At 44.1% G+C, this 10,951-nt stretch overlaps 1 protein-coding gene across 1 annotated transcript in view; it reads right to left on the reverse strand.

The window, feature by feature from the left end:
* ZDHHC13 (zinc finger DHHC-type palmitoyltransferase 13) overlaps positions 1 to 8,175 on the reverse strand; it is a 59,237-nt gene extending 51,062 nt beyond the window's left edge. The window contains 1 exon segment of the mRNA XM_047776146.1: positions 8,075 to 8,175. Coding sequence (XP_047632102.1) covers positions 8,075 to 8,101 — 27 coding nt within the window. The 5' untranslated portion in view covers positions 8,102 to 8,175.
* Positions 8,176 to 10,951: the final 2,776 nt, after the last annotated feature.

Genomic DNA, 10,951 nt, shown 5'->3' on the forward strand with positions numbered 1-10,951 from the left:
TGTTTTATTTTCCCCAGAATGTCAAAAAGTGGAATTAAACAGAATATAATCTTCTAAGACTGGCTTCTTTCACTCAGCATAATGCTGAAACTCATCCAAGTTGCTGCATGCTATTAATAGCTCTTTCCTTGCTATATAGTATTCCATTACATGACCATATCATAGTTCATCCATTCAAACAACCTACATGGGCTGTTTCCAGCTTTTGGCAATTATAAATGGAGCTACTATAAATATTCATTTTGTGTGAACATATGTTTTTGCTTCTCTAAGAGTGAGACTGCGTGGCCATCTGGTAAGTAGATGTAAAGTTTATAAGACACTGCCAAACCCACTTTCCAGAGTGGCTGTACGACTTTGCATTGCCACAGGCAACATGAGAGTTCCAACTGCTCTGCGTGCTCTCTGGCACTGGATATGGTCAGTATATCCTTGAACCCACTGCGCCAGGCTGGGGTTGAACCCATGCCTTCAGAACAATCTGAACTGTTGAAATCAGATTCTTAACCCACTGTACCACAGTGGGAACTACTCAGTCTGCCTTTTATATAAAAAATTTGTTTTAATTATAAAATGATTCCCATTCAGCTCAAAGCTCCAGCAATACAGAAGTGAATAAATTATGGTGTTGATAATCTGAGCTCTGTCCCTGACAATCTCGTACCAACAGAGATACTAGTATCAACAGTTTGATGTAGCCTTCCTTTTTATGTGTATACACTTTAACACCTATAACATTATACAGTATGCATAGGTTTTCTATCATTTCCTTCTTATATTTAACAAAACTTATCACCATACATAGGATCCAATTATATAATTATTCATCAACTCATCTGCCTTACCTAGCAATATATGATGCACAGCCCTACAGGTTAGTAACAAGCAAGAGTTGAATACAATTCCATTGTATATAGATCTAGCGTAATTTATCCAACCCATTTCCCTATCGTTAGACATGCAGGCTGATTTCAGCATTCACTTCTATAAACAACCCCATAAATAATATCCTGTACATTTTATAGGAGTTATTCCTCAATGTAAGACTGATGGGTCAAAAAAATATATGTATTTTAAACAGAAACAGATACTGACCAATTACCTTTCCTAATGTACGTTTTCCACAGCAAATATGCAAGTTTTCCTTTTCCCCATAGCTGAATATTATCAGCCTTCCTACAATCTTGCCAATCTGATGGCTAAAAAATGACATCTAGTTTTTCATTTGCATGCCCCTAGTTGCTAATGAATCCCCCATTTTTTGTTGTTTATTGGCTTTTATAGTTTCTCTTTTGGGGACTGTCTTTTCATAGTCTACTGTTTTTCTAGTGGATTTTGTATCTTTCTCCTTTTATATGTTAGGAAGATTAAGCCTTTGTTTACGTGCAGATTTTTCATCAAAAAAGTGACATATTATATAGATACAAATGTAATGCTTCATTAAGGCACTACGACATCAGCTTTATTTTTCATGCAGGAAGCGAAGGAGGATTACACATTTCAATGTGAGGAATATCCACAATTAAGAGCATATATTTATTCGGCAATGAATTACTGTGTATTTACGATGTACTAAGCATTTTGCTGGCGACACAGAAGACATGAATGCTTATCCTCCAGGAGTTTAAGTCTCATGGGACAGCTAAGTCGGAGACAAAGAGAGTAAAGTTATAATGGAAACAAATGCAACTAAGTGGGAAAAGCGGGGTGGCAGAGACTAGAGAACAGTAAGTACTTTCTACTCATGTCATCTTTTTTTGCCTAAATCCAGACCTGAGTAAAACCTAAAAGTGATTAATTATATAAACCCTAAGCCTGTTTTCGAAGTCAATGCTCTCCAAAGTGAGGCAAGAGTACTCAAGGCCAAGTACTCAGTGACCCATTAGGTAAAGCTGCTATTATAGTGACTTTTATCTTTAAAAAGAGGAAACCACAAAATGTTATAATTTTGGCTTCTTTAAGCTTTATGAATTTTTTAGCACTGGTAACCTCATTTGATCTGTACATCAAGCAGGTCACTCCTTCTGGTCTGTTTACAAAGTAACTTGGGAGACAGAGGAAAAGTCCACATCAAAGGGGTTAGAGTGGGACCTTGGGCACACTGCAACATACATCAAGCTAACTAATTTTCAAGGTCTATTATCTAATTTATAACTAATAGCTAATTTTAAAGTTACCCCTCCCCAAATGAGCAAGTGGCTTAACTGATTACTACAAAAAGGCCATGAATTGAAATAATAACAATAGTATAAGTACAAGCAAACAAGAAAATGGCAGGGCTGACACTTCTCATAGCAGGTGCTCATCATGCACCACAAGAAATGAGAGTAAAGACAATCTAATCTGATCTAACAAAAAGCCAGCCTCCCTCCAAAAAAAAATTCCAAATTATCAAAAAGTATGATCTTTAGCAAACTTCTATTTGCCATCTTTGATTCAAAACCTTGGGAAAAAAAAAAATGAAGTTCCTATAGTGGCATAGTGGAAACGAATCCAACTGGGAATCATGAGGTTGTGTGTTCAATCCCTGGCCTCACTCAGTGGGTTGGGGATCCAACATTGCCATGAGCAGTGGTGTAGATTGCAAATGCAGCTCAGATCTGGCACTGCTGTGGCTGTGGCATAGGCCAGTGGCTGTAGCTCCAATTGGACCCTTAGCCTTGGAACCTCCATATGTCATGAGTGTGACCCTAAAAAGACAAGAGACCAAAAAAAAAAAAAAAAAAACCCAAAAAACCTTGCCAGGAGTACATATTGAGCTATTCATTAATGAATACAATTTAGAAACACATTGCCAAATTTTTTTCTTTTTAAGGGCCACACCTTCAGCATATGGAAATTGCCAGGCTAGGGGTTGAATCAGAGCTGCAGCTGCCAGCCTACACCACAGCCACAGCAATGCCAGATCCAAGCCACATCTGCAACCTATACCGTAGCTTGCAGCAACACCGGACCCTTAACCTACTGAGCAATGCCAGGGATGGGATTCGAATCTTCATGGATATTAGTCGGGTTCTTAACATGCTGAGCCACAGTGGCAACTCTGCCAAATCTTAATAACAAAATCTTAATAATACCAGGACAGTATGAATTTGGAGACTGGCTTCTTTTCCCAGCCGCCAGGGAGAGGGGAGCTGAACTTTCTGAGTATGAATTTGGAGACTGGCTTCTTTCCCCAGCCCCACATCAGGCAGAGGGGAGCTGAACTTTTTGAGTATGAATTTGGAGACTGGCTTCTTTCCCCAGCCCCACATCAGGCAGAGGGAGCTGAACTTTTTAAGTCCCAGTCAACCACATGCCACAAGATCATCCCTATCAACCCATTAGAGTCATCAACAGCCAACAAGGGATGACAAACTGCAGTCAGGACCTGCATGATATGGACAATATAGGTGGAGACCTGACCTCCCAGCCAGCTTGCAGTGCAGGTACCACTCACCATTCCCTTAATCTCACAATACAGGGTGTTTTATAAAAATGAACATTTTAAATCCTGCTTTTCACCATGCAGTGGGGATTTACTCTAGGGGTGCAAGCTCAAAACTGCTTTACTGATAGGAGTGCATGATCAAAAAAGCTTAGGGGCCACAGCTCTAAGCTATGTGTTTTGCCTGGGATAGCACTTCTTCCCCAAATCCTGCCATGAGAGCTACCGAAAGGATGACCTGCTTTGGGGGAGGTTAACCACAGGGACAGTCATATAAAGATGCTGAAGGAAAACAACCATACATTCCCATCACAAAGATTAAAGCAACGTTTGTCATGATACTACATCCTTCTTGGAAACTACTCTCTGGATATCAAAAAAAACAAAAACAAAAACAAAAACAAACAATTTTCTAAGTATCTTCCAGTTGTTTCATTTCTACTGTGTTGAAAGATAAAGTCCTTGAGAACAAGGCCCCAAGTCTCAGATTTCAGGTGGGCTGTGTGATGGTGGCTAATCATCTACCCTATTTTTGGTTTCAGTTTCCACATTTGTAAGTTGAAAGGAGCAGGTCAATATAGTGATAAAGGTCTTTGCAACTCCTTGTTGTACGGTTCTAAAAGGAGCCATTACAACAGTCATCACTGACATGTGTACTGGTGAAGATGTCACTGCATCAGCAACCACCATTTGTGGCAGTGGAAGGTAACTGCTACATGGCTGCCTACAGTATTAAAGCAACAAGAAACCGAGCAAATTCTCCTGACACGAGCAAACTCATACAAGAGTTTTCTTTAATCATTCCTTCAGAGAAATATAAAGAATACTTACTACGTACCAATCAGGGTACTGGGTAATTAGGGATAAAAGCTGAATAAAATTCCTGCTTACAATCCATTCATTCATCAGATATTTACTGAATTCCTGCCATGTGTCAGGCACTCTTCCGGACACCTTGATGTGGCAATGAACACGACAGACATAATCCAAAAAACAGGAAGGGAAAAAAAGGATGCCAACAAAGATTTGTTAACTAGCTGAATACTCTTCTCCAAGGGGGGCGGTTGGGAATAGAACAAGATATTATAAAAATTGTATAAGAGAACTACAGATACATCTATGGTGATTTTTTTTATTTTTTTATTTTTTGGCTGCCCTGTGGCATATGGAGTTCCCGGGCCAGGGATCGGATCCAAGCTGCAGTGGTGACCTAAGCCATAGCTGCAACAACACTGGATCCTTAACCCACTGCACCAGGCCCGGAGATCAAACCTGCATCTCAGGGCTCCCAAAATGCCACTGATTCCCTTGCGCCACAGCGGGAACTCCTCTATGGTAAGTTGTTTTTTGTTTTTTTTTTTTTGTCTTTTTGCTATTTCTTGGCCGCTCCCGCTTCCCAGGCTAGGGGTCGAATTGGAGCTGTAGCCGCCGGCCTATGCCAGAGCCACAGCAACGTGGGATCCGAGCCGCGTCTGCAACCTACACCACAGCTCACAGCAACGCCGGATCGTTAACCCACTGAGCAAGGCCAGGGATAGAACCCACGTCCTCATGGTTCCTAGTCGGATGCATTAACCACTGTGCCACGAAGGGAACTCCTATGGTGAGTTTTATAACAAAGCCTTCAAGTTCTTTGATATGTCTCCATCAAGAGAACAGTCTATGTCCCTTCCTCGCAAATTTCAGCTCTGTGACTGCTTCATTAATACTGCAGAAGTGATGCTCTGCCAGTTTGCAGGCTCAGGGCCTAGAAATTCACAGCCTCCTCTTGCTGTCTCTTGAAAAGCTCACTCTTGGAATCCAGCCACCATGCTGTCCAGAGGCCCAGGCCACATGTAGGTGTCCCTGCTGAAAGTCAGCACCAACTACTGGACATGAAAGTTAGGACAGCACCTGGTGAGTCATCCCAGGTGATGAGTCTTTCTGGCAGGGGCTCCAAACATGGTGCAGCAGCAACAAACCATCCCTGCTTTGCCCTGTCCAAAATCCTGATGCCCAGTCATGGTTTACACTGCTATGATTTGGGATGGCTTGTTACATAGCAATGGATGACTGGTGTTAAGATATGAGAGATTTCTCACATGAAGATATCTTCAATCAAATTATTTTTCTAAATAGTAAATAGGTACTGTTAAAGTTACAGTAGGCATCAATTTAAGAGAAAACCAAGATCTAGAAAACCATATTTAAACTCTGGTGAAATTTAAACTCCCATCGTGGCTCAGTGGTTAATGAACCTGACTAGTATCCATGAGGATGCAGGTTTGATCCCTGGCCTCTTCACTCAGTGGGTTAAGGATCCGACGTTGCCAGGAGCTGTGGTGTAGGTCACAGATGTGGCTCAGATCTGGTGTTGCTGTGGTGTAGACTGGCAGCTGCAGCTCCAATTCAACCCCTAGCCCAGGGAACCTCCATACGCCCCTGGTGTGGCCCTAAAAAGACAAAAAAAAAAAAAAAAAGCCAAAATCCTGACAGATTATCAAATAAAACAAAGAGAGAAACAGATCTGACAGACAGCCATGAAAATTTCTAATGGTATTAACAGAAGTACTAGAGTTAAGTATCCACGTTCATTCATTGGCCAATTATTTACAGAGTATGTTAAAGGTATTAAATGCTGAGAAGAAATATAAAAGGAAGGAGGTTAGGGGATGCTGACGGTGATGATGGGGAGTGCTTGACACACTGAGGTGATTTTGTGTCAAGACCTTACAAAGGTGGGGGGAGTAAGGCATATGGATATATGAGGAGAGTATTCCAGACAGAGTAAACAGTAAGTATGAAGGCCTTGGGGCCAGTGTGGCTGAGCAAGGAAGAGAGTGGTAAAAAATGAGGTGGGGAGAGGGGGACTAGAGTTCAGACGGTACAGGGAAACGCCAGCAAAAACCCATCAGCACGAAAGCTGGAATCAAGGGAACCAGATTCAACCTAAATAGGAACATTTTTGACTGTTTTGTTCACTGATTTATCTCCAGCACCTGTACAAGTGCTTAACACCTGGCAGAAGGAATGAAGTCTCGGCTCTGCCACTTAGCAGCTATTTAACTTTTAACAAATGACTCCAAGTTTTCAAGCCTCAATTTTAATCTCTAAAACTGGAATGATAATCCCTCCCCACCTCGCAGGGTCACAGTGAGGATCAAGAACAGGGAAGGGTTTGGCAAACTGTAGCGCACCATATACAGGTAAGACCTCCGTGTTATTACTGAAAAAGTTGATATCAACTATTCTTAATAACAACAATGATCTCTCTACCTTACCCCATTAATTTCAACCTCTGAATCATTCTCTCCCTCCACCTGGCATGGAATGTGGGCAGGGCAACCTTCCCCGTAGCATGAGGGAGGGAACTTTAAGCCCTTGAAGGCTTTTGTAAATGAGTGGCAGTAATTAAGCTATAATTACTCCTACCAGCTTTTCCTTGAAACTCTGAGGAAAACAAAAAACTAGACAGAGTTGCCATGTGAAGATTCTACACCCTTTCACAATATCCAAATCTGCCTGCAACTTTGTTTATTCTATCAAAATGCAAGAACACCTGACAACTTCCTCATCTGTACTGTTCCTCCCTTAGCCCTACATCAGGCTGCTGAAAGAAGAACGGAAAGGGAAAGCGTGAGACACTCTTGAGGTTGGGAAGATGTTTTTTAGAGGTCAATTAATCCAATCCTCTCAAACTGCTTGAATCCCACTAGGGTCAGAAAATCTACTACCTAATTTACTCCAACTGAAGGCAGCTTCAGTTTTCTCATCTGTAAATGGGGAGTAACATCACTTTCTTAAAGATGCTGTAATAAAATACTGCCTACAAAAGCATCTGGGCTTTATTACAGGCCCACTAAACATTGGCTGAATCCAAACACTGTTCACGTATTCAACAAAAATTATGTGAATATAATATTAAGCTATAATATTATAATATTCTAATACTATAATATTAGTACCACAAGCAAAAAGGACAAAAATCTAGTTCTGCAGCTAATGTTTCTTCTGTAACTTTCCCCACTGGCCCCTTCTGTTTTCTGGAGCTACATCTGGCTTCTAGTAAGACCTCTACAGAACAGAGTCCTTTGGGATTTTGCAGACAGCGATCATGTACCTCCCTTTCCACGCCTCCTTCTCCAGCCTAAATAAACAACCTCAAATCTGTCAAGGAGTAAGCAAGGATGTGGGAACAGTAGCTACAACAGGGCTGGGTGGGGCAAAGGCGGGTTCCCAGGCACCTCAGCAGAAAAAAGAAATCAGCAGAAGCTCCCAGACTCCAGGCCAAGGTCAAGACCCGCAGGTCCAACTCAGGTGTGTCACTTGACACCTCTCCCAGGAACAGCCATCCGCCCCTCCCAGCCCCCACGGCAGTCCCTGCCGGGCACTGGGGGTACCGGCCCCCAGGGCTGCCCGGGCCGTCCGCGGGTGGACGCTGGAGGGCTGGTATGGCACTCAGCCCTGTGTCCTCGCCTTTTCTTCCCGGTCGCCTCAGAGAGAATTCCCTGCATCATTCTCGGTGTTTTCAGGCTTCCCCCTTCCCGGACCCTGCCCCTCTGCCCCTGAATCCCTCCTGGGAGATACCTCACACCCACGCCCTCCCTCTCTTCACAGTCCCCGCTACGCTCTGGCTCCTTGAAACAGCCTGCGCCCGACTACACTCACCTGCGAGCCTAGCCCCGGCCCCTCCATGTCCCCGGTAGCGTCGGCGGCGACTCAACGAAGTGCGGCCGCAACCCGCTGGCCAGCCCGCCTAGAGCCTTCTCTACTCCCACTTCCTGCTCTTGGCCCCGCCTCTGCCGCGGCTCCCTCCCCCACCGCTCGAGCCCTGCGCCGTCAATCGGTCTCGGAAGAGCCAATCCCTGCCCTCCTCTAGGCTGGGGGCGGGACTTTAGCGCCGCCAGGGAGGCTAGTGGGCAACCGCGAGCCAGAGGCCCCGCCCCCTCCCCGCACGGCGAGCGAGAACCAGCTCGCAGAGACTCAGCACTGCTCACCCAGGTAGGTATCCACCTGTCCTGCATGATTCATCCTGCCTCTCGTACAGGTCCAGGATCAGGCTGTTATTCTGAAATCAGCCACCATCTATCGAGTGCAAATCTGGACATGGCTGCTTCAAAGCTGGATGACCTTGTAAATGTCTCACTTTACCTCAATTTCCTCATCTGTGAAACGAGGAAAATAAGATTTGTCAGAAGGATTTACAGGAGAAAAAAGATGTAAATCCCATTGGTCAATGTTTGACATAAGCAGAAATCAATTTTTAAAATGTAAACTATTAAAACGTTTGACACTTTCAGCTCCTGTGATCTTGGGCAAGTCTCTTTCACCATCTGGGGCTCTGTTTCCTCACACAAAACAGAAAATACTTGAGTTCTACCACTCAGACTAGAGGAGGATTGGGCAAGAGTTCCCCCCAACCCCCACCCCGCCCGCATTCCCCTCGCCCTTTTGTCGACTGCACTGAAGGAGCTGGCATCCAAACTCAGCTTCAAGGACAGCTATGAAGCTAGGAGAAGGCTTGGTTCCTCCCCTTAGGGAGCTCCAGTGGGGCAATGGGGCTCTTCTACTTCAGCCTCCCCGAAAACACTGGAGCCCAGCCCTTAATACAGTCTTTGCAATTATTTCTTAATGTATATGTTGCCAGACCAAACCTTTAGAAGTTAAACTGGAAAAGAATTAAAAAGTTTTGACTCCGGTACTCATTAAGACAGTTCTAGGAGTTCCCGTTGCAGCTCAGCGGAAACAAATCTGACTAGTATCCATGAGGACGCAGATTCGATCCCTGGCCTCGTTCAGAGGGTTAAGGATCCAGGTGTTGCGGTGAGCTGAGGTGCAGATTGCAGATGTGGCTCGGATCTGACATTGCTGTGGCTGTGGAGTAGGCCAGCATCTACAGCTTCAGCTCGACCCTGAGCCTGGGAACCTCCACATGCCGTAGGTGTGGCCCTAAAAAGACAAAAAAAAAAAAGACAGTTATAAATCATAAGTGTCTAGAAGTTGAACCAAGTGCTGGGTTTTCCTATGATAAATATTGCAATACAATATAATTGTAAATTTGTACTGTTATGATCATCATTATGGTGTTCCTGCCTATTGGGCAGTCAGTCCTGAGTTGCCGCAAAAGCCCAACGATAACGTCCCTTCAAGGGTGGGACCTTATTTTATCAATCTGTGACCTCCCAGTGCCTGGCACAGCACTGGGACATAAAAAATGCTTGGTACAAGCTTACTAAGTGGATGAGCGGATGGAGAGGTGTGTCATCAACTTCTATAATACGAGGAAGGACAAATTGAGTGACAAATAGAAGTGCAAGCAACTTCCCTTGAGAGTCAGAGGAGCAAGCAATTAATTTGGACCGGCTAGGATGAGACATTGGGCAAGGCTTCACAGAGGAGAGAGCCTTTGGGTATAGTCATTTTGCTTAGCGAACAAGAGCTCTGTTTGTTGATCATTTACTATGTATCAGCCCTTGTGACAGTGTTTTTGCTTATAGTGTGTCTAATCCATGAGATGGGTGTTATTTTCTCCAACTCCCAGAAGGAAAATCTGTGGTTCAGACTGATTTCATAAACCCTAAGTCACTAGTGATGGAGAGAGGATTCAAACGCAGGTTTCTTACTGCCAACTGCTTTGGCTAAAGCAGTTTCTTGTTTCACTTTCAAAGACTAAATTAGAAGATGTTTTTGAAATTGAGGGGAGCTTGAAATCTGCTATTTCAATGCTTCCTCATTGATATCCGAAATATAAGGAGATTCTGGAACAAATAAATCCTCATTCTCTACTCTTTAGCAAGGCTCCGCTTCCCTCTGCTCATTTGTTTTATGATTCTGCTGAGCTACTTCAGAATGGGATAAGTAGGAGTTCCCGTCGTGGCGCAGTGGTTAACGAATCCGACTAGGAACCATGAGGTTGCGGGTTCGATCCCTGCCCTTGCTCAGTGGGTTAACAATCCGGCGTTGCCATGAGCTGTGGTGTAGGTTGCAGATGCGGCTCGGACCCCGAGTTGCTGTGGCTCTGGCATAGGCTGGCAGCTACAGCTCCGATTCGACCCCTAGCCTGGGAACCTCCATATGCCGCGGGAGCAGCCCAAGAAATAGCAAAAAGACAAAAAAAAAAAAAAGAATAGGATAAGTACATCAATAACTAGTTGCTATATGAAAACAAACCCACTGAGGCTTTCAAGTGCCATCATCACCTCTCATCTTTGAAAATGCCTTTGGCTTGGCTTGTAGACATACCCCTGAGAATAGCATGGTGGGTAGCTTGTAGACTACCCCTGAGAATAGCATGGTGGGTAGGGCCATGTTCCTGGAGCTGACTGCCTGGCCCTGAATCCCCAGTGCCAGCACCGAGGTGCCGGATGCTTTGGGGCAAGTTGCTCAATCTCTTTGTGTTTCAGCTTCCTCATCTGTACAAATGGGACAATACAAGCACTTCCATCACAGAGCCGAAGAGAGAATTCAATGAGCTATTGCACATAACGTACTTAGAAGAGTGTCTGATACACGATAGGCACCACATGTGTGTTAGCTGATATCACT

This window comes from Phacochoerus africanus, chromosome 4, assembly GCF_016906955.1.
Source record: "Phacochoerus africanus isolate WHEZ1 chromosome 4, ROS_Pafr_v1, whole genome shotgun sequence".
In the NCBI taxonomy this organism is placed as follows: domain Eukaryota; kingdom Metazoa; phylum Chordata; class Mammalia; order Artiodactyla; family Suidae; genus Phacochoerus; species Phacochoerus africanus.